At 42.9% G+C, this 25,165-nt stretch overlaps 1 protein-coding gene across 2 annotated transcripts in view; it reads left to right on the top strand.

Annotated features, from left to right (window-relative positions):
- SYNJ2 (synaptojanin 2) overlaps window positions 1-25,165 on the top strand; it is a 287,057-nt gene that overhangs the window by 124,751 nt on the left and 137,141 nt on the right. For both annotated transcript variants that reach the window (XM_040429362.1, XM_040429360.1), the window contains exon 8: window positions 16,641-16,813. In XM_040429362.1, the coding sequence (XP_040285296.1) occupies window positions 16,641-16,813 (173 nt within the window). The remainder of the gene's footprint in view (window positions 1-16,640; window positions 16,814-25,165) is intronic.

Genomic DNA, 25,165 nt, shown 5'->3' with positions numbered 1-25,165 from the left:
GCTCCAGTACAGTTATAAAATGTGTAAAATTAATAATGATTCTATTCATGAGGCCCCCTCTGTAGTAGAACATTCAATATATCCATCCTACTCACAGGGACTCGCTCTGGTAGACTAAATTAGTGGACGCAGTATAGAGGCGACAACAAGTTCTTTGGATCAAACAGTTCAGTGTTTTATTCGCATTTTAGGCAAGTGACAAAACAAGCAGTCATATTCAAACAAAAAGTCACCTTGCGGTGTTGGTGGTAATTCACACCATGCGGCAATTCTGCCTCAAAGAGGCCTTGCTGATAGCAGCACCAACCTGTTTTCACGCCAAACAAGCCTTCATCCAGACACGACTCCTAGATCCCAACACAGAGACCTGGCTTCTGAGCCCAGCTGCCTATTTAAGGACAGCCAGGACCGGCATTTAACTCCTTAAGGACACAGCCTTATTTCACCTTAACCACTTCCCATCTGGGCCATTTGCCCCCTTCCTGACCAGGCCTAATTTTGCAAAACTGACATCTCACTTTATGTGGTAATAACTTTGGAACGCCTTTACTTATCCAAGTCATTCAGAGATTGTTTTCTCGTGACACATTGTACTTCATGATAGTCATAAATTTGAGTCAATATATTTCACCTTTTATTTATGAAAAAATCCCAAATTTACCCAAAAATTTGAAAAATTCGCAATTTTCTAAATTTCTATTTCTCTGCTTTTAAAACAGAAAGTGATACCTCATAAAATATTTATTAATTAACATTCCCCATATGTCTACTTTTATGTTGGCATCATTTTGGAAATGTCATTTTATTTTTTTAGGACGTTAGAAGGCTTAAAAGTTCAGAAGCAATTCTTCAATTTTTTTAGAAAATTGCCAAAACCCACTTTTTAAGGAGCAGTTCAGGTCTGAAGTCACTTTGTGGGGCCTACATAGTGGATACCCTCATAAATGACCCCATTGTAGAAATGACACCCCTCAATTTACTTAAAACCGATTTTACTAACTTTGTTAACCCTTTAGGCGTTCCACAAGAATTAAAGGAAAATGGAGATCAAATTTTTAAATTTCACTTTTTTGGCAGATTTTCCATTTAAATCAAATTTTTTCTTTAATACATCGATGGTTAACAGCCAAACAAAACTCAATATTTATTACCCAGATTCTGCGGTTTACAGAAACACCCCACATGTGGTCATAAACTGCTGTATGGGCACACGGCAGGGCGCAGAAGAAAATGAACTCCACATGGTTTTTAGATGCCATGTCCCATTTGAAGCCCCTCTATTGCACCCTTACAGTAGAAACTCCCAAGAAGTGATCCCATTTTGGAAACTAGGGGATAAGGTGCCAGTTTTATTGGTACTATTTTTAGATACATATGATTTTTTGATAATTCATTATAACACTTTATGGGGCAAGGTGACCAAAAAAGATTTGTTGTTTTAGCACAGTTTTTATTTATTTATTTTTACAGCGTTCACCTGAGGGGTTCGGTCAAGTGACATTTTTATAGAGCAGATTGTTACGGACGTGGCGATACCTAATATGTATACTTTTTCTTATTTATTTAAGTTTTACACAATAATAGCATTTTTGAAAAAAATTATGTTTTAATGTGTATGTTCTGAGAGCTATAGTTTTTTTTATTTTTTGAGAGATCTTCTTATGTAGGGGCTCATTTTTGCGGGTTGAGGTGACTGTTTTATTGGTACCATTTTGTGGGACATACGCCTTTTTGATCACTTGGTGTTGCACTTTTTGTGATGTAAGGTGACAAAAATGGCTTTTTTTTTTTACAGATATTTATATTTTTTTTTTTTATGGTGTTTATTGGACTGGGTCGATTATGTGATATATTTATAGAGCCGACCGGCAATACCTAATATGTCTATTTCATTTTTTTCTATTTTTTTCTTTTTTTATTTTTTTTTCTTTACTTGGGCAATTTTTTTTTTTTTTACATTTGAAACCTTTTTTTTTTGTTTACATTTTTTTAACGCTTTCTTTTTTATTTTTTTTATTTTACTATTTTCGTACCCCATAAGGCCATACAAGACCTCTGGGGGACATTTACTTCACTTTTTCTTTTTTTTTTTTTCACAGTTGACATAGTAGCCCCATAGTAGCCTCAGTTACAGGAGAAATACACCCCTCCCAGAGAGGCTGTACAGCCTCAGTACAGTGCTGATCAAGGTCTGTGAAAGACCTCACACAGCTCCTGCACTCTCCGGTCCCGGCGGTCACATGACCGCCGGGCTGGAACAGGAAGCGCATAGCGCTTCCTGCTCTGCATACACAGCGCAATGTCCCTGCCTTCTCTCTGGGTTGCCCTGCTGTCACTGACAGCGGGCAACCCAATCAGCAGCTGCACGATTAGCGTGCAGCTGCAGTTTCTGAACGGACGTTCTGCAACTTCCATTCAGAAATGGAGAACCACCTCCCGGACGTTTATAGTCTATGAGCGGACGGAAGGTGGTTAGGGACCAGGTCATTTTTTGCAAATCTGACCAGTGTTACTTTAAGTGGTGATAACTTTAAAACACTTTGACTTATCCAGGCCATTCTGAGATTGTTTTTTCGTCACTTATTGTACTTCATGACACTGGTAAAATGAAGTCCAAAATTTTATTTATAAAAAAATACCAAATTTACCACAAATTTGTAAAAAATTGCAAATTTCCAAGTTTAAATTTCTCTACTTCTATAATACATAGTAATACCTCCAAATAGTTATTACTTTACTTTCCCCATATGTCTACTTCATGTTTGGATCATTTTGGGAATGATATTTTATATTTTGGGGATGTTACAAGGCTTAGAAGTTTAGAAGCAAATCTTGAAATTTTTCAGAAATTTTCAAAAAAACTATTTTTAGTCACTTTGTGAGGCTTACATAATAGAAACCACCCAAAAATGACCCCATTCTAGACACTACACCCCTTAAGGTATTCTAAACTGATTTTACAAATGTTGTTAACCCTTTAGGTGTTGCACAAGAGTTATTGGCAAATGGAGATGAAATTTGAGAATTTATATTTTTGGGCAAATTTTCCATTTTAATCCATTTTTTCCAGTAACAAAGCAAGGGTTAACAGCCAAACAAAATGCTATATTTATTTCCCCGATTCTGTAGTTTGCAGAAGCACCCCATATGTGGCCTTAATCTACTGTACGGGCACACGGTAGGGTGTAGAGGGAAAGGTGTGCCGTATGGTGTTTGGAAGGCAGATTTTGCTGGACTGGTTTATTTACACCATGTCCCATTTGAAGCCCCCCTGATGCACCCCTAGAGTAGAAACTCCATAAAAATTATCCAATTTTGGAAACTACGGGATAAGATGGCAGTTTTGTAGGGACTATTTTTTGGGTACATATTATTTTTGGTTTATCTATATTACATTTTTGTGAGGCAAGGTTACCAGAAATAGAAATTCTGAAATTTCATCTCCATTTGCCAATAACTCTTGTGGAACACCTAAAGGGTTAACGACGTTTGTAAAATCAGTTTTGAATACCTTGAGGGGTGTAGTTTCTTAGATGGGGTTGCTTTTATGGAGTTTTTACTCTAGGGGTGCATCAGGGGGGCTTCAAATGGGACATGGTGCCAAAAAAAAAAAGGCCATCAAAATTTACCTTCCAGAAACCATACGGCATTCCTTTCTTTCTGCGCCCTGCCGTTTGGTCATACAGCAGTTTACGACCACATATGGGGTGTTTCTGTAAACTGCAGTATGAGGGTAATAAATATGAAGTTTTGTTTGGCTGTTAACCCTTGCTTTATTAGTGGAGAAAACGGATTAACATGGAAAATTTGCCCATAAATTGCTTTTTTGGCAGCGTTTTTTTTTTTTTTTTTTTACAGTGTTCATCTGAGGGGTTAAGGGGGAGGGTATTTTTATAGCGCAGATTCTTATTATGTCTACTTTTTATTTATTTATTTATTTATTTTTTACACTATATTATCTTTTTATAAAGAAATCTTTTTTTTTTTTATTATATCCATAGTCTGAGTAAATATATATATTTTTTTGTTTTTAGCGGATTAGCTTATGTAGGGGCTCATTTTTTGCGGGATGAGAGGACTGTTTTATTGGCGCTATTTTGGGGGGCATATGACTTTTTGATGGCTTGCTATTACAATTTTTGTGATGTAAGGTGACAAAAAAAACTTTTTTTTACCGTTTTCATCTGAGGGTTTGGGGGGGTATTTTTATAGAGCAGATTATTACGGACGCGACGATACCTAAATTTTTTTTTTAATTTATTTTTAGTTTTACTAAGGGCTCTTTCACACTTGCGTTCTTGTCTTCCGGCATAGAGTTCCGTCGTCGGGGCTCTATGCCGGAAGAATCCTGATCAGGATTATCCTAATGCATTCTGAATGGAGAGAAATCCGTTCAGGATGCATCAGGATGTCTTCAGTTCCGGAACGGAACGTTTTTTGGCCTGAGAAAATACCGCAGCATGCTGCGCTTTTTGCTCCGGCCAAAAATCCGGAACACTTGCCGCAAGGCCGGATCCGGAATTAATGCCCATTGAAAGGCATTGATCCGGATCCGGCCTTAAGCTAAACGTCGTTTCGGCGCATTGCCGGAGCCGACATTTAGCTTTTTCAGAGTGGTTACCATGGCTGCCGGGACGCTAAAGTCCTGGCAGCCATGGTAAAGTGTAGCGGGGAGCGGGGGAGCAGTGTACTTACCGTCCGTGCGGCTCCCCGGGCGCTCCAGAGTGACGTCAGGGCGCCCCAAGGCAACCTGTACCAAGTAGACCGCAACTTTTCTGTACCATGCCCAGGTTTTGCGCATGGCATTATATGGCTTGATCAGAGAGGTGATGCCGTTACCATGAATTGTGGACAGTACAAGGACATCCCTCTTGTCCTTATATCTGACCAGCAGCAGGTTTCCAGTGGTATGGGCACGGGTCTCACCCCTGGGGATAGGTACCTGGAGGGGATGGGCAGGGAGGCCGCGTTGATTTTTCCGCACAGTCCCACAAGTGGACGTGGATCTGGCGGCGAGGGACTGGAACAAGGAGATACTAGTATAAAAGTTATCCACGTACAGGTGGTAACCCTTTATCTAGCAGTGGGTGCATAAGATCCCATACAAGTTTCCCGCTAATACCCAGAGTGGGGGGACATTCTGGGGGTTGAATATGGGAATCTCGCCCCTTGTACACACGAAACTTGTAAGTGTACCCTGAGGTACTCTCACAAAGTTTGTACAGCTTCACGCCATACCTCGCCCGCTTTGAGGGAACATACTGGCGAAAAATGAGTCTCCCCTTGAACGCAATCATCAACCGCGACCTCCCTTCCAGGTACATAGGCCTGTACAAATTTGGCCCCAAAGTGATCGATGACCGGTCAGATTTTGTACAGGCAGGATCACCTTGGGGGGGACATGCTGCCTTATCTGCATAATGCAGGCATTTCCGGGTGGCCTCAAACCGGGAGCGTGTCATGGCCGTACTGTAAAGTATTTGACCTCACCTGGCTGTAAATCAACTGTATACACCTATATACTGGCTATAAACCTATATATACTGCTCAAAAAAATAAAGGGAACACTTAAACACAATGTAACTCCAAGTCAATCACACTTCTGTGAAATCAAACTTTCCACTTAGGAAGCAACACTGAGTGACAATCAATTTCACTTGCTGTTGTGCAAATGGGATAGACAACAGGTGGAAATTATAGGCAATTAGCAAAACACCCCCAATAAAGGAGTGGTTCTGCAGGTGGTGACCACAGACCACTTCTCAGTTCCTATGCTTCCTGGCTAAAGTTTTGGTCACTTTTGAATGCTGGCGGTGCTTTCACTCTAGTGGTAGCATGAGACGGAGTCTACAACCCACACAAGTGGCTCAGGTAGTGCAGCTTATCCAGGATGGCACATCAATGCGAGCTGTGGCAAGAAGGTTTGCTGTGTCTGTCAGCGTAGTGTCCAGAGCATGGAGGCGCTACCAGGAGACAGGCCAGTACATCAGGAGACGTGGAGGAGGCCGTAGAAGGGCAACAACCCAGCAGCAGGACCGCTACCTCCGCCTTTGTGCAAGGAGGAACAGGAGGAGCACTGCCAGAGCCCTGCAAAATGACCTCCAGCAGGCCACAAATGTGCATGTGTCTGCTCAAATGGTCATAAACAGACTCCATGAGGGTGATATGAGGGCCCGACGTCCACAGGTGGGGGTTGTGCTTACAGCCCAACACCGTGCAGGACGTTTGGCATTTGCCAGAGAACACCAAGATTGGCAAATTCGCCACTGGCGCCCTGTGCTCTTCACAGATGAAAGCAGGTTCACACTGAGCACATGTGACAGACGTGACAGAGTCTGGAGACGCCGTGGAGAACGTTCTGCTGCCTGCAACATCCTCCAGCATGACCGGTTTGGCATTGGGTCAGTAATGGTGTGGGGTGGCATTTCTTTGGAGGGCCGCACAGCTCTCCATGTGCTCGCCAGAGGTAGCCTGACTGCCATTAGGTACCGAGATGAGATCCTCAGACCCCTTGTGAGACCATATGCTGGTGCGGTTGGCCCTGGGTTCCTCCTAATGCAAGACAATGCTAGACCTCATGTGGCTGGAGTGTGTCAGCAGTTCCTGCAAGACGAAGGCATTGATGCTATGGACTGGCCCGCCCGTTCCCCAGACCTGAATCCAATTGAGCACATCTGGGACATCATATCTCGCTCTATCCACCAACAGACTGTCCAGGAGTTGGCAGATGCTTTAGTCGAGGTCTGGGAGGAGACCTCATCAGGAGCATGCACAGGCGTTATAGGGAGGTCATACAGGCATGTGGAGGCCACACACACTACTGAGCCTCATTTTGACTTGTTTTAAGGACATTACATCAAAGTTGGATCAGCCTGTAGTGTGTTTTTCCACTTTAATTTTGAGTGTGACTCCAAATCCAGACCTCCATGGGTTGAAAAATTTGATTTCTATTTTTTTTATTTTTGTGTGATTTTGTTGTCAGCATATTCAACTATGTAAAGAACAAAGTATTTCAGAAGAATATTTAATTAATTCAGATCTAGGATGTGTTATTTTTGTGTTCCCTTTATTTTTTTTGAGCAGTGTATATTGAACAGATTTTCTTTTTAATCAAATATTTATTTTTAATTTTCTGTTTTTACAAGACAAGTGAAAATACAAAAGCAACCAAACAACTCCCCCCCCCCCCCCAAGCGTCCTGTGAATGCATTTTTAAACTGCAACCTTTTTTTTATTATTATTTTGGCTCCATCTTTATAGTTGTACAGAGAACTTGCTACACACACTTCTTGTCCAAGTATTTTCAACTTCTTGGCATGCATTTTTGCACTCTCCTATGTGAGGCTGCCCTCTCTCGTCCTCCTGTTATCTCCCTTTTTTTCACTAGCGATAGACTGACAGGATTACCACTTCTGGTTTCGGGGATGGCACACAGCTTGGAGTGCATGGAGGATTTATATGCATTCTAGTGATTTTAGTAGCGGGTGCATGCTGATTTATGTTGCTGCTCATTGGCTGTTAAGATGAGGAGAATGTAGGGGGTCTGCGATTGGTTGGCTTATGATTGTTACACATGTATACCACTTCCTGCTACTGGCTATTCTCCTTCTAAATAGCTGGTCACGCTCTGATATCATAACCCTTGGAGAAAACTATAGGTGAAATGTACATTAGGGTGCAGCTAATGTGCGGGTCAGTATATAGCAATATATTTTTGAATGTTCATATATTATAACCAATTCTATTGATGCCATCTGGTCTACTCCTGTTTTATGTGTGCACTAGGTATTTTGCACCTATAGTATTCTTGGGGCTGTATAAATTGTAACGTTTCTGTACTAAATGCATAACATTTTGTGGTGTTTATCCATTAAAGCTTTGTGAATAGGGTTGAGCGGACTTGGTGTTTCAAGTTTGTCGTACAAGGTTCGGGTTATCTAAGAATTCTGTTATGGATTCTGCTACCACAGACCATAACTTATGGTCTGTGGTAGCGGAATCCATAACGGAATTCTTAGATAACCCGAACCTTGTTCGCTGAACTTGAAACACAAAGTTCGCTCAACCCTATTTGTGAACCCATGTATGCAGCTGCTTTTGCTAAGTAGCCACTCTCTCTATATATATAATTTTTTCCTGCAAGATTGCTTAGGTGTGCGTTTATTACTTTGTTACTGCAGTTTTCAGAGCCTTTCACTTTTTTCACCTTTTATTAATTTGCGGCCTTGTGCTAAAAAAAACAATCAAGTTTGCCCCCATCAATCTACACACAGTATGCAATAATGAGAAAGTGAGAACAGAATTTAAGAAATGTTTGTAAATTACCGTATTTTTCGCTTTATAAGACGCACCTGATGATAAGATGCACTCAAGTTTTAGAAGAGGAAAATATGTAAAAAATATTTTTCATCAGACCCCCAAAACAGGGACTCTGTTCACACCTCCATGTCAGACCCCATATCAGAGATGAAATAAAGAACTTCACTTACCTCTCCTGCTCCACCGCTCCTCTCCAGGTCCGGCAATCGCTCCTCCAGTCTTCTACAGCCTGCGGTGCACTGTCACCTGACTCTGTGCAGCGTCGGGTCATAGTGCGCTCACTACGTCCTGACGCTGTACGCGGCCAGGACCTGCAGTGCATGGCGGGCCAGAGAAGAAGAAAAGGGAGGGTGAGTACCTGCAGCGCTCGCAGAGCTTCACTGGCTCCCTGCACCGAATACATACTAGTGAGCCTAGACCCTTTGCTATGACACTTAAAATTTACCTTTTGGTGGCTCTTGTTTCTCTTGATCATCTTTTTAGATGTTTTTACACCTTCATTGGATATGATTTGGAAATACGGTACACAAATACTGTCTTTTGAGATTAGAGACATGATTGGGTGGAGACGCACAAGATCTGGAGAAGGATACAACTTTTTTCTGCTCCTCTAAAAGTTCCCAAGAGCACGGTGGCCTCCCTAACTTTTTAATTTTTTTTTTAAACCAAATTTTTATTCATTTTGATTCATCAATCCAATAATTATAGATTCAGTATTCATATTTCCATCGGATACAATCTGATTTATCAGTCAGTTACAATGTATAATTCCAGTGTTCGAAGATTCATTATACACATAACAAGAGATAATCCATATAAACTCCCACCCTCCCTCTTCCCCCCCCCTAGCTTCCAGAAGATCAGGTACCAACTTTCCCTATCTATCTAGATCTCCCCTAGACCTTCCAATATAACGCTAAATAAGAGTCCTACTGCTCCAATTCACCTAAAGTGCCTTTCATTTGCTCCAGTAAGTACCAGGATGTTTGTTTCAAAGGATCTATTAGCCTTTTAATTTCAGTGGGATCTAAAACCTTAACTATAAGGCTCTTCCATTTGGTCATCAATTTCTGTAGAGCTTTATCTGAGTTTTGCTCTGCCGAATAGAGCTCTCTATACAAGCACCATTTTACCTGAATGATTACTTCTCCTATAGAGGGGGTGGTCTGTTTTAACCAGTTATTGAGTATGCACCGTTTTGCCGCTAAAATACAAACATGTCCTATTTGAGCTAACTTCGTGCCCTCAGGGTAAAAATGAAACCGGATAAGCCCTAGAGCTAATGTTATCTCGATGTTTAAAGTATTTTTAAGCCATTCTGAAAAGGCTGTCCAGAATTCCTTTATATTTGGGCATGACCATATTCCGTGGAGCAAATTTGAATTTTCCAGGCCACACTTAGGGCATTGTGTTAACTTCTTTGCTCGTATAGATGTTTGTGTATTGTAAAACCCATATATGGCTCTATGCGCTATTCTAAACTGGGTTTCCCTCCAAACTTCATTGGGGATCACCTTCCTCAGATATATCCAGCCTTTCAATATGTCTTCATGATTCCCTTGCCCTACAAGCTCCTTGTCCTACAATTTAAATGGCTGTAAAGGGGAAACCTCTTGTCGCGCTTCATGTATCTTGTTTTGTAAGTCCGACAGTGTCAGTGGGGTAGAAGCTGTGCCTCTTAGCAGGTCAAACTTATTTTTGGGGAATTCTCTCCTCAAATCTATCAACCTAGGCTTCAAAAAATTGTAAACTTGGAGGTACGGCAAATAGTGCCCAGAACTCAGTGTGAACTTGTTGCGCACTTCTTCAAAACTAAGGTATCGATGATCGGTACCATGCCATAGATCATTTACTGATCTTATTCCCTGCATCCTCCATTCCCGGAATTGCTTGTTAAACCTGCCTTCCATAAATTCCGGGTGATCCCAGATAATCATATATTTCGATCGAGTAAACGAAAGCCCATACTCCTTTCGAATCGCCTTCCACGTAGCTACCGTGTCTCTTACTACAAGACTTTTTTTCATAGTAGATGGCAAATTAGCGTATTTCGTATGGAGGAGTGCTACTAAAGACCACGGAGCAGCTAGTGCCGTCTCTAGACCATAGTTGGAGTAGCTATTTCTCCCTGAGATCCAATCCAGGGCATGCCTGAGGTTGCTAGCTAGATTATATCTCCTAATGTCAGGGAAGTTCACACCCCCCTTTTCCCTTGGAAGCTGGAGTTTACGTAGAGAAATCCTCGGGCGCTTGCCTCTCCATATAAAGTAGCGGAACGCCGCTTCTAATGTTTGTATGTCTGTATGTCTAATTAGCAGCGGTATAGTCTGCATAGGATATAATAAGCGTGCAAAACTGACCATTTTCAATAAATAGCATCTTCCCATTAGAGAAAGCGGTAGATGCGACCATCTATCAATATCTCTCTGAATCTTTTGTATCATAGGGGGGTAATTTAGTGAGTAGATCGATTCCGGAGTTTTCCCTATATTTATTCCCAAATAACGGACTGCCTGTTTGGTTATTCTTACCGGGCAGCTACGTTGGTCTAAGCCTCTGGCCTGACATGTCTGGGAGAGAAGCAGGAGTTCACTCTTGTCCATATTTACTTTAAAGCCCGATGCACTTCCAAAATCTGATAATCTCTTAATCAGGGGCTGCAAGTCTCTCTGGGGATTCGCCAAAAATACTAAAAGATTGTCCGCGTATAAGGCGTGTCTTACTTCCTTGGGGCCCACCTTAATTCCCTCTATCTCCTTTGTGATGGTTAGGTAACGGGATAGAGGTTCCAAGGCAATATTAAAAAGTAATGGTAAAAGTGGGCATCCGTGCCTGGTTCCCTTGCCTATGGCAAAAGACGTCGAGAGGAAACCCGGGGTAGATATCCTGGCTGAAGGATTAGCATATAGCACTTTAATAAACGTTCTGAAATTGCCTTTTAACCCTATCCTGTCTGAAACTCTGTTCATCCATCCCCAGCTTACATTATCAAACGCTTTCTCTGAATCTATTGCCAATAAAGCTGGGGATGGATGTGACTTAGGTCTTATTTTTATCTCGTCTAATACAGTTAATACCTTTCGGATGTTCGTGACTGCCGAGCGACCTTTGACAAAACCAACTTGAGAATCTGATATGATCTCAGGGAGTATACGCGCCAGTCTTTCCGCTAATATCTTGGAAAGGATTTTGACATCTGTATTAATTAATGAAATCGGTCTGTACAAAGCGGCCTGTAGGGGGTCCTTACCCGGTTTCGGGATTAGCTTTATATGGGCCGTATTAGTACTCTCCGGAAGTAATAGTCCTGATGTGTGGGAATTAAAAGCATTTGACAAAAGTTCTGAGATTCTACCTTCCAGGATTTTATAAAATTCTCCTGTATAACCGTCTGGGCCTGGGGCTTTTCTTAATTTTAGGTTAGAGATGGTCGTCTGCACTTCCTGGATCGTTATAGGGGCATTAAGCGTGTCTAGATCTTCTGGGGATATATTCGGGAGGGTGACATAATCTAGCCATTTTTCTCCCGTTTCCACATTTTCCTTCTCATTTTTATACAAGTAGTAAGCTCTGATGATTCCATTTATTGTCTGTGGGTCATATTTTACTGAACCATCTCTATCTTTTAAGGCTATTATCAGTGTCATATGCTGCACTCCTTTAGCTATATTCGCTAGTAGTCTCCCTGCTTTGTTTCCATATTTATACAACTGCGCGTCCGCTTTTGATCTGTATAAAAGCTCTTTCCTCTGCAACCAATATTCATACTCCTGCTTCTCTGCCTTCCACGCCGTTTCTGATCTGTCCGTTGGGTTTAAAGTAAAGCTTCTGTAAGCCTCCCTAAGTTTTGTCCCATGCGATTCCAGCTCAGTTGTTATTTTCTTTTTTAGTCCCGCCACATACGAAATTAACCTCCCTCTCAGTACCGCCTTCCCAGCATCCCAGGTTAATTGATTGTTATCCGGCTGGTCGTTATCACCAATGTATTCGTACCACCAACCTATCAGCAATTTGTGGAAGTCCGGAGTTTCATACAAATCTGAAGGTATGCGCCATATGTAGTCGGTCCCCTCGGCGTATAATCCTGCAAATCTATACTAATCGGCGCATGATCCGATATCGCTAGGTCTTCTATGGAGGAATACTTGCATCTCCCAAATATACTCCTTGAAACTAGTAAGTAATCAATGCGTGACCACGATTTGTGCACTGAGGAGTAATTATGTAAATTCGCGCCCTTCCGGATTCAATGTTCTCCAGACATCCACTAAACCTAAAGTCTCCATTAGATCCTGTAGAGTATGAGAATTGCGCTGTTTAGGAGGGTTAGCATTTCTATCTGTCCTTCTGTCCTCTCCCCAATCTGCAACTAAATTTAAGTCCCCCCCCCCCCCTACTATTTTGTCTCCTATCTGGTCCCCTAGCAACCTTTCCATTACTGTCTTGTAAAAAGCTTCGCTAGATTCATTAGGACCATATATATTGTATATACTCATTGATTTACCCATCGATTGAATGGTGATTTGTACAATTCTCCCCTCCTTGTCTCAGGAATGCGAAGATACTTGAAAATTGAGATTCTTCCGGATCAGGATTAACACCCCGGCTTTTCTCCTGCATGCCTTAGACCCATAAACTTCCCCAACCCAGAGTTTCCTCATTCTGTGGAAGTCTTCCTTATCTAAATGGGTTTCTTGCAAAAGAGCGATGTCTGCTCCTAATCTGTTCAGATGTCTCAATATCATTAAACGTTTCTGTGGGGATCTTAATCCCCTCACATTCCAAGAGATAACTTTAACCATTATCCCACAAAATAAGATTTGACCGTGTATCCGTACTAGGGGGACTTGCCCCCCCCCCCCTCCCTTCCCAAAACCCTAACAACAGTGAAAACACCCCTCACAAACATTTCTAAACATTCTTCCTCCTCTGGGGTCTCTAATTTCCAGACTTCACTTCTTCCCGACATAATAGGATAAGCGTGTAAAGTATAATAATAGATGCCTATCACAAAAGAACACTCTCATCTCCTATGTCCCTCGCTCGTTGAAAACGTATGCAAGCATAACAGCATAAACAATCTGCCTAAGCTACGATTACACAGCTTATAAATCGTCGCAAACATCTTCTGCTCACTAATTTAGCGCATTTTAACTAGATCGTTAACATATGCCTACAGTATTATAAAACACAACCTAGCGATATCGCTAACATTTGCTTGCTATACTGCAAAGCAATACATTAGGGCTATTCCCCACATCAGGTCTCACGTCCATTTTGTAGCCTTTGGCGCTGATCTTTTGGCTGCGATGATTTCCATCCATCGGACGGGGGAAAGTTCCATGGTGCTGGCAATTTCCTACGTGTGGGAATGTCCCGTTGGCTCTCTCTGCAATTGTTGCCAGGATCTTCATGTAAGTCCTTGAACTCCTCCGGACTCTCATACACGTCCACTCTGCCATCCGCACCAAATACCTTTAAAATCGCTGGGTATATTAAAGCGAATTTCCGCTTTTGTTGATATAGTCCCGAGCAGATCTGTGAAAAGGCTCTACGACGTCTCGTGACCTCAGCCGAGAAGTCTCCAAAAATCAGAATGCGATTTCCTTTTACCTCTAGATCCCTAGACCGGCTCTTATACAGCCGCAGTATTTCGGCTTTCTCGAAGTAATCGAGGTATCTCACGATGACCTGTCTCGGTCTTTGGGGTCCCAAATCATCTCCTCTTCGGGAATCTTGCATGGTTCTCGTCGGGCCCACTCTGTGCGCTCTCTCGGCTCTGCAGTTGTTCTGTAGTCCCAGCGCTGCTGGTATATCCCTTTCACAGACGAGGTGCAGTTCTTTCCCAGATATGGATTCGGGGAGGCCTACTATACGAAGATTATTTCTTCTGGAACGGTTTTCCAGATCGTCGATCTTCTCCCATAATCGCTTATTGTCTCCCAACATCTCCTGCACTCGCTGTTGTAAAGAGTGCATGTCTATCTGCAATGTCTGCACTTCGTTCTCTGCTGTCTCTAAGCGTTCTGTGTTTCGCGCCACTTCACTCCGTAAGGCCGCCAAGGAAGCCCCCACTGTAGTGGATAAAGAGTCTTGCAAGTCAGGTAATATTCTGTTCGCTACCTCTATGGCTAGCTTCTTGTAGTCTACCTGAGTCGACCATCCCTCCGCATTTTCTGTTCCAACTACTTGGCTGTTAGTTAGCTGCGGGAAATCTTCTTCTTCCGGTAGTAGCATGGACGGCTCCTCCATCTTTGCCGCGTCAGCGTCGACTTTGGCTCCTTTAGCTTGTGTTTTGCCTCTGGATTTGCTCCCCATCGTTTTTATGTAACGATCCATGCGACGTCTCCGCCGCTGGAAGATTTCTTGGCCATTTAGCGTCAAGTAAGCAGGGGGATATACGAGTTTTTGAGCGATTAGGGACGGAGCTCCGCTCACTTGCCTCCTATCATGTCGGCACCGGAACCGGAAGTCCTCCCTAACTCTTAAATAGAAGATGTTTGGAACATCCTAGAGTTGGCTGCCCCACCAAACCTAAGTAATCAGGGGAAAAGGGCCTTGGTAAGGGAAGTGACCAAAAACCCAACTGCCACTCTGGCTGAGCTCCAAAGATGTAGATAGTAGAATCCTCTAGAAAGTCAATCATCATTGCAGCACTCCACCAATCTGGGCTTTATGGCTGGAAAGAAGCCTCTCCTTCGTAAAAGACAGATGAAAGTTTGCAAAAAAAACAAAAGGGTTTAGACTGTGAGAAACAAGATTCTGTAGTCTGCGTATTTAACTTTTTGCCCTCAATTCTAAGCGTCATGTTTGGAGGAAACCAGGCACTGCCCAATACCATCCCTACAGTGAAGCATGGTAGTGGCAGCATCATGCTGTGGGAATGTTTTTCAGCGGCTGGGACAGGGATACTGGTCAGAGTTGAGGGAAAGCTGAATGGAGCAAAGTACAGAGATATTATTAATGAAAACCTGTTCCAGAGTGCTCCGGACCTCAGACTGGGCTGAAAGTTTACCTTTCAACAAAACAATGACCTTTAATCATATAGCCAAGACAACACCGGAGTGGCTTAAGGACAACTATGTAAATGTCCTTGAGTGGCCGAACCAGGGTCTTGACTTGAACCCAATCGAATATTTCTGGAGAGACCTGAAAATAGCTGTCTACTGACGTTCCCCATCCAGCCCAACAGAGCTTGATATGATCTACAAAGAATAATGGCAGAACATCCCCAAATCCAGATGTGCAAACCTGGTGTCATCATACTGAAGAAGGCTAGAGGCTGTAATCACTGGCAAAGGTGCTTCAACTAGGTTCTGAGTAAAGGGTCTGAATACTTATGTAAATGCAGTATTTTAGTTATTTCTTTGTTCAAAATCTTTGCTAATTTATTAAATTCTGTTTTAACTTTGTCATTATGGGGTACTGAGTGCAGAATGATAGGGAAAAATGTAAACTTTATAAAAAAAAATTATTTTAACACAAGGCCGCAACATAATAAAATGTGAGAAAAGTTAAAGGTGGTGTCCCACTGCATTGTAAGCAAACTAATATTGTAACAGTTTATTTGAAATCATTTCGCCACCTCTAAACAAATGAAAAGTCCACTCTGGATTAGCGTTGCCTGGAGGTCACTGAATGGAGGCCAGGTGTGAATTAGTCCATAAATGAAGAATACTCCAGCATCCACATGGCTGAAATAAAAAACACTTCTTTATTACAAAAACATTAAAAACAAGATGTTCACATCTCAAAAGACAACAGCTGATGCGTTTTTGGCCTATAGAAGGGCCCTTAGTCATAGAATGTTCTGATCAACAGACTTCTAGCCTGTAGAAAAGTCCTTAGTCATAACATGTACATGATCAACAGATAATTTTCTGCTGATCTTGTACAAGTCATGACTAAGGGCCACTCTATAGGCTAGAAACTCATCAGCAGTTTTTCTTTTGAGATGTGCACATAATTTTTTTTCATCCATGTAGATGCTGGAATTAGAATGGTCTATGCCATAGACTTACATATGACTTACTGTATAAACATTTACGTATTTTTCACTCTACAAGACGCACCTGACCATAAGATGCAACTAGGCTTTAGAGGAGCACAATAAGAAAAAAAAAACAATCATCAGACCTCAGATCAAACACCTATTCTTCATTAGACTCCTATATCTGACTTGAAATCGAACAAAAAAATAAAACATACTTCTCCGGTAATACGGTAATAAGATAAACATGTCAGGGTTTGAATGATTTGCATTTGTCATAAATTCTATGTATGACTTGCTAAAATATATTGTCATTCATGTTTCTTTGTAGAAACTACTGTGGGCATCTTTACATGCAGAAGATGTTCCCATGATAAATTTTGATTACCACCAGCTTGTGAAAGGAGGAAAAATTGAAAAACTTGAGCACCTACTAAAACCTCAGCTGAAGCTGAACATCGAAGAGTTTGGCATCTTCACCAAAGGAGAGAACCTACCAAAACGGTAACTACTTCTAATACCTAGAAAAGCTTCTACAAACCTTTAAAGGGAATCTGACACCTTGATTTTGGACTATTATCTACAGTAATACTTGCGTAGTAATGTAGATAAGGAGTCCAGATCACTATTTTTTGTTTTCCCACTGCTTTACGTTCCCCTGCTGTCAGCATTCATAGCTGCTTTGAAAGACAGTCTGGACTGCTGTGCTGTTCTAAAATAGTGGAGAGGACTCGTTTGTGCATGCACAGCAGTTCTGACAATATATTCCAACGCAGCTCTGAGCGCTGACAGCAGGGAAACAGGGGGCAGTAGAAAAATATAAAAAAATTGCAACATAAGGACTACTCATGTGTGTACTCGTGCAGTACTACTAGTGTAGATAATGGTCCAAAATTGGGTTGACAGATTCCCTTTTAAGTGCAAATATTTCCTTAGTATAAAAACTTTAGCATTAATATTTTAAGGAATTGTTCATTTCTCGAGCCCAGCCACGCCCACTGTGAAGGAGCCCAGCACCGCCCCGCATCCTCCGAATCTCCTCCTTGCTCCCCGAGGTCACCAAGTTAGAGCGCCGTAATCGCGCGCATGCGGCATGTCAGTGCCGACATAGTGTTCCTTCCCTGTGCTGGCATCAGCCTCAGGGAACGAACTGCGCATGTGCTAGCTGCGAGATTATGGCGCTCTAACTTTGTGACGTCCGGGAGCAAGGAGGAGATTCGGAGGATGGGGGGCGGTGCTGGGCTCCTTCACAGTGGGCGTGGTTGTGCTCCAGAAGCATTAGTAACAGCCCCTTGGGCTCCTTAATTGCCTCATTTATATATATATATATATATATATATATATATATATATATATTTATTTATAAACGTTTTTTTGCCTAAATAAAAGCACATGGCTATGGGGAATGTATATTGCATGTCTACAGCTCTATAGGCAAAATCCAGGTGACACAATCCCTTTAATGTTAATTGATAAACTGCTCTTTGTGGCCTTTTTTGTCATTCAAACATCTTAAAAAACGAACTGACAAAAAAACTGGGATGTTTTATCTATGGCCATACTTTTAGCTGCTCCAGCAGGGGAAATCGCTTGGCCAGTAGATATACCTTTTAGAGAAGTCAGTGGAATTGGAAATGAAGCAATGTAATGTAACTTTCTATATACACTCCTCAACATTGAAATTGCAACACCAGGAAAGAAACGTCATGGCATTATGGAAATCACAGGATCGATAAACATGTAAATGATGTGCGAATGATAAAAACTAGAAGCAAAGTATTCAAAACAAATAGATTTATTCAGTATTGAGTAGGCGTGCAGAAGTACCCGCACTTACGTGCCTTGGCATGCTATCAATTAGGTTGTTAATGGTTGTCTGAGAATTAATCTGACATTCTGAATGCACTTGGACATGCAGATCATCAAGAGCCTCTGCTGGCAGCTCCCATTGCAATTGCCATTCAATGATGTCCCAGATATGCTTGATGGCAGACACTGCAGGCTATGGTAGCATGTTTAGGCCATGCAGGCTGCTAAGGGTAGTACAAAACAAAATCACAGAAATATCGTGGCAAATCTGGGGGAACTGCTCAAACCCCAAACACTAGCGTGTTTTTCATTGGGGGAGCAGTCCCACCGCATGTGGACCGCAGCAAACGACTATCCCCAGCAAAAAAAATGCATACAATGGATGATGTCGGCGCAGTCCACATGCACCACAAAGGCATCCGACACAAACCGAAGCATTGTGCGGATGAAAATATAATCATATAAATCACAGAAAAATGCACCAAACGGATATGACACTGACTATACTGGCTAGTCATAAATGCAGATATTAAAAGCTGAGACTTTTGCCAATATATTCCTGTCAGGAAAATATCGGAGCCCATCATGCACCACGTCACGGTCACTCAGCATGGCAAGGGGTCCTACCACTAAGCTACCTATGGTGTGAACAAGGTCTGAAGGTGATGTAATCCAGCTCACAGCCAAGCTTCCACACAACTGCCCAGCAGGACAACTAGTGCAATGTGAACAAAGCAAGACTGTAAGCCACACCCATATCAGACCATGTGATGGAGGTTGCCAGGTGCAAAGGAGTGTTTGAATGCAGGGTAAAGGCACATACACGACATATAAAACAACACAAAATCACAGAAATATCGTGGCAAATATGGGGGAACTGCTCAAACCCCAAACACTGTAGCGTGTTTTTCATTGGGGGAGCAGTCCCACCGCATGATGGGCTCCGATATTTTCCTGACAGGAATATATTGGCAAAAGTCTCAGCTTTTAATATCTGCATTTATGACTAGCCAGTATAGCCAGTATAGTCAGTGTCATATCCGTTTTGTGCATTTTTCTGTGATTTATATGATTATAAGGGTAGTACAAGCAACATGTGGCCTAGCATTGTGCAGTTGAAAAATGGCTCCTGGGACACTTTGAAGAAATGGCCATACCACTGGTTCCACAACCAAATCACTGTTGAGCTGTTGGTGTACCTGAAAAAAAAGACTAGATGGTTGGGCTACTGTACACTATACTATTCCACACTATAATCTGGGGAGTAGGACCAGTTTACCATTACCTTGGTAAGGCCTCTTCATGGCATTGCCTACATGGTCCAGACCAATCTCCAGCTATCATTGCATCTGAGACAAAAGCGAGACTAATCACTGAAGAAGATAGACCTCCATTTCAGCCTCCATAGTTGATTTGCTGTGCACCATGAAAGTTTTTGAGAGCGGTGGCGTGAAGTCAGTGGAACACCTATAGCTGAATATCTGGCTCGTAGATCTCGTGCAAACACCTTCTAATGGTTTGTGTAAAAAACTGTTGCCACCTTAGGCTTGGGATATGATGTCCAATTTCAATTGCAGTACAGAAAGAATTGCTATGTGCTAATCAGATGATCAGTTCTTGCAGAGGTTCACCTCTTGCTGTCATTCTAGATAATCATTGTTCTTCCAACCACTGGGACACACAAGGTCTCTCAGTTCAAGGATTTTGTGCCTCTGTTTGTGACAAGTGGCAATAAATGGCATGTCAACGAACAGGAGGCATCATACAATTATCCCACATGATTTGATCTGATTTCTGAGGCTTTATGCAGCTAAAAACTTTTTCAATCTGGATTTTATGCCTCTCCTACATGCTACAGATTGGATAGGTACTTGAAAATTTGATCAGTTGCAGATTTTGGCAACATCTGCTACTGCCTCTATTTGTCTAACTTTAAGGCTTGTACTTCTTGGTGTTTCAATGGTGAGGAGTGTAGATTTATTCCACGTTTTAATTGTAAAATGGTCTTCATTGTTGACCATAGACATTAAATTGACCTTATGAGATTTGCTTGATCTTTAGAGTGAAGGTGGTTAAAGAAATTAGCTACTGTATCTGTTGGCATATCCAGCCATTGTCGATTTCAGTAATGAGTAATCAACATTGCAAGTATTAGATTGTGCTTATCCAACTTCACTAAAAAAACTATTCATGTCTTTGGATAGAGATAGCTATGAATAACGTTATTTATAAAAATAAAAAATAAATTGATGTTGAATTTGTAAAGCGCTGCAGAGTATGGTGGAGCTATATAAATATTATTATTAATACAATGAATATTATTATTATTATTATTATTATTATTATTATTATTATTATTATTATTTTTATTGTTTGTCTTGATTGGGGACATGGGCATCACCTCTAGACAAGTATAATATCAAATGGCTGATGAGGCAAATGTGGTGCCCTGAGAGCCCTAATATAAAGGATAATGGAATAACCCACTTAAAGCTGAGATGTACAACCTCTGTATTCAGATATACTGTATGGTACAATATATTGGAAGAGAGAGTAGAAACTCCCACCAATATTTAGTGTCCCATTGAACTAGGTTGCTGTGTATGAGCATTGAGGGCTGCATTACATAGTTTGATAAGAACTGTTTTCTGTCACAATAAAAATGATATACTGACGTTTGAGGCCTGAGCTTAAAAGCTGAGATGCTTATTAAAACCTTCAAACTGCATTTTCACAGCATTGTTCTTTGTTGCCAGGAATTGCAGGAGCATGAACTGCAGATAGTAGGCAATTTCACTTGCTGTTCTGAGACAGATGTGCTGCATTGCTGTTCTGTAATAGTGATTGCGTTATACAATCAAGCCTTATTCTGACCAAGAACAGGAATACTCGCGTAAGAGGGGGAATATCTGCTATTCCTAGGATGGGCAGACTTGTTTTTAGCCTGGATCTTAAATGGAATCTGTCAGGTTCCTAATGTTGCCCTCTCTCAAGGTAGTATAGTGTAGCAGCAGACATGCTGATTTCAGCGATTTTATCACATTTTCAGTACATATAGGGAAATCTTTACAATGCTCAGCTGGCACTGCAGCAAGGAGTCTAATGTATTCGTGATGGGTTAACCCTGCCCTCCAACCTGTCAGAGGGAAGGGTTAACTCTGTATATCATGAATACATTGGACTCCTTACTACAGAACTAGAGGTGCACTGAATGCCCTGTGAGTACTGAAAAACTACTACACGTAAACTCCTAGGTGACAGAAAGAAAGCAGCATTTGGGACTTGACAGGTTCCCTGTAGGCAAGCCTGGCCTATTCCCTTCTGGCCAATCCTCCAGAAAAAGAAAAAAACCTGTAATGTAGTACACAGTTCGGACCACAATCTTTCTCCTACAAATCTAGCTGAGAGAGAAGCAAAGCATAGCATTTAATGGTTGTTCATTGATAAGTCCTATAAGGCTCCATTTATACATTGCAGTTTTAATCTTGGTAAAAAAAAAAAAAGCAAGAAAAAAATGTTGTAAAAACACGTGCTCTGTAGAAGTGAAGAAAGGGATTCAAGGCCTATAAGTCTCCTCGCGCTGATTAAGGCGCTCTCTCCCCATGGAGAGATGGTACCCCCCAATACTTGTACAAGTAAATCAATGTGCTTCAACTGTAAAAACCACATGAATAATCCCCACATCACAATACAATAGCGATCATGGTAAAAACGCCTGTGGGTTTTAGAATGTGGTTTTGCATGTAATGATGGATTAATAACCTAATAGATCACAAAGTTTAGTTAGTTCCCTGTCACAAAAACTCTGCCCATATCATCACCTATATAATTAATTTTATAAAGTGGGATGCATATGTGCAGCTCACAGAGCGGACATGCCTAATGTGAACTCCATGCCACTTGCATAGATACAACCTTAGTTAGTTAACCTTTTTTTCACAGCTCATTTGCATTGAAATTCACATCTGCTTGGTGAAGATGCCTAGATCAGCGAAACATAGGAGATCACCAATCTCAATCTATTTGCCAGATAATTCTAGAGATTTTTCTCACAGCCCAGCCAGACAACATGACTGCAGCCAGCCCACCTCCTCTAGCCATGTTTCCTTAGAAGACCAGCCTTCTGAGGACACAATAAATTCACCTAATAAATGCTTAAACATACAAGAAATGTTTAAAAAGGAACTTACCCAAGCTATATCCCAGTTTACTGGGCAAGTTCTGGAGATAGTTCAAAGGGTCTCCATAGGGTCTTGAGGTGAAAGTACTAGCATCAGATCACCAAGATCTCACTGATCAGTCGCATCAAGACTTGAACTTAAAAGATCTTGAGAATCTCTTAGGGCCAGAACTTATAAGGTTCAGAAGCTTGCTGAAAAAAGTTTTTCTGACTTTAGAGGTTGTCTCCACTGTCTCTTTCCAGCTCTATCTGTGCGACATTAGGCCGACCATCTGAGGGGTCGTCCGGTTCGGGTTCAGTCCAACAACTCCACGGCGGGGGCGTACCTCAATCACCAGGGCAGCGCCCGGCAGCCATGGCGAAGACGGCACTGATTCTCAGCTGGGACGGAGAAACATGTTCCGGCGCTGTCAGCAGTTCACATTTCCGGTGTCGACAGCTGGATTGCCAACTTCCTCAGCCGGGAGCGTCTCGATCCCGGCGAGTGGGCTCTTCACCCGCAGGTCTTTCGAGCCATCTGCGAGAGGTGGGGTCGACCGGATGTGAATCTCACGGCCTCCCGCTTCAACAACAAGGTCGAGGACTTCGTCGCACGGTTCAGGGACCTGGCGTGCGATGCGTTGGTGATTCCATGGAGTCAGTTCACGTTTCCTTATGCGTTCCTGCCTCTTCCTCTCATTCTGCGTCTCCTCCGGAAGATCAGGTCCGAGGGACTGCCCGTCATTCTCGTGGCCCCAGATTTGCCATGCCGGGTGTGGCACGCGTCTCTAGTGACCCTTCTCGCCGCCGAACCCTGGTGTCTTCCTCTTCAGGAGGACCTCCTGTCGCAGGGGCCGATCTTCCACCCAAATTGAGGGTCACTAAATTTAACGGCATGGCTGTTGAAGCCGCCATACTAAAGGCTCGGGGTTTCTCGGAGACAGGGGTCCAGACCATGATTCGGGCCAGGAAGCCATCGTCTTCCCGAATCTACCACCGGACTTGGAAGTCCTACTTTAGTTGGTGCGAGCGGCATCAGCTGTCAGTTCAGTTCTCCTTGCCGCGTATCTTGTCTTTCCTGCAGTCAGGCATGGACTTGGGGCTCGCTCTCAGCTCCCTTAAAGGGCAAGTTTCAGCTCTCTCTCTATTTTTTTTTAGCGGAATTTGGCTTTGCTTTTAGTGGTTCAGACTTTTCTGCAGGGGGTGGCGCATGCTGCGCCCCCTTATCATGCTCCGTTGGATCCTAGGGATCCTTATTTAGTGCTCAACGCTCTACAGTCTTCACCATTTGAGCCTTTGCAGCGGATGTCGCTTCACTTCCTGTCCAACAAGGTGGCAATTTTTGGTGGCTATCACTTCTATCCGTAGGGTTTCGGAACTCGCGGCTCTGTCATGTCAGCCGCCTTTCCTGGTCCTCCATCAGGATAAGGTGGTCTTTGGTCCTGTTCAGGCCTTCCTTCCGAAGGTGGTGTCGGAATTCCATCTAAATGAGGAGAATATCCTTCCTTTTTGTCTGGACCCGGCTCATCCATCGGGAGACATAGCTCCACTCTCTGGATTTCATACAGGCCGTTCGCGTCTATCTGTCAGACTGAGTCTTTCTGGCGGACGGATCCTCTGTTTGTGATTCCAGAAGGGCTGAGACTTAGGCTGGCAGCATCGAAGACTTCCATTTCCCAATGTATTTGTTTGGCCATTGTGGAAGCGTACCGCGTTAAGGACCGGGCCCCACTCTTCCGGGTGACTGCTCATTCGGCTCAGGCAGTGGGGGCCTCTTGGGCGCATTACGGGGCTTCGGCCCTTCCGGTATGGAAGGCGGCGACCTGGTAGTCTTTGCACACCTTTTCCAAATTTTACAGGGTGCACACCTTTGCGTCAACTGATGCGTCTCCGGGGCATAGAGTTTTGCAGACGGCGGTTCTCTGATTGGCAGGAGGGTTCTTTGTTATGCCCACCCCGGGGACTGCCCTGTAACGTCCCATGGTCAAGCCTGTGTCCCCTAATGATACGGATGAGAAAACTAGATTTTTGTACTTACCGTAAAATCTGTTTCTCTTCTGTTCATTGGGGGATACAGCTCCCACCCATTTTTTGTTTATGGGCCTCTTCGGGCCTGTGTGGTGCTGGATTTGTACATACTTTGGTTTTCCTGTTTTGTCTTGCTCCTCCTACTGCTTTTGCACTAACTGATTCAGCTTAGTCCCTGTAGGAAGGGTATAGGTGAAGGGGAGGAGCTTACAATTTTTTTTGTGCTTAGTGTCCGCCTCCTAGCGGTAACAGCTATACCCATGGTCAAGCCTGTGTCCCCCAATGAATGGAAGAGACAGATTTTACGGTAAGTACAAAAATCTAGTTTTGTGTTGCAGCCCCTTCTGTCCCCCTGGGATGACACCTTTTCCCAATGGATATTGTGTATAAATATCTATCCTGCCCCTAACATGGTGGCTGGACGGGCATGCGACTAGACCCTTCTTGTCATGAGCTTCCATTGTGTAATACTGTGTGAGCTTAAAGAGGACCTTTCACCAGAGGAAAGCCTCTAAACTAACTATACAGAGGTGTAGAGCGGCGCCCAGGGATCCCCCTGCACTTACTGTTATCCCCGGGGCGCCGCTCCGTTCGCTCGGTATAGCCTCCGGTATGTAAGTAGTTAGGCTCCACCCACTTGATCCTGCCGGCGTCTTCTTCTCCTATGCTGTAGCGCTGTCCAATGGCAGCGCTGCGATTGGCCAGCGCTACAGCATAGGAGAAGAAGACGCCGGCAGGATCAAGTGGGTGGAGCCTAACTACTTACATACCGGAGGCTATACCGGGCGAACGGAGCGGCACCCGGGGATAACCGTAAGTGCAGGGGGATCCCTGGGCGCCGCTCTACACCTCTGTATAGT

Source organism: Bufo bufo, chromosome 4 (genome assembly GCF_905171765.1).
Source record: "Bufo bufo chromosome 4, aBufBuf1.1, whole genome shotgun sequence".
Lineage (NCBI taxonomy): Eukaryota > Metazoa > Chordata > Amphibia > Anura > Bufonidae > Bufo > Bufo bufo.
This window is presented reverse-complemented; position numbering and strand designations above follow the sequence as displayed.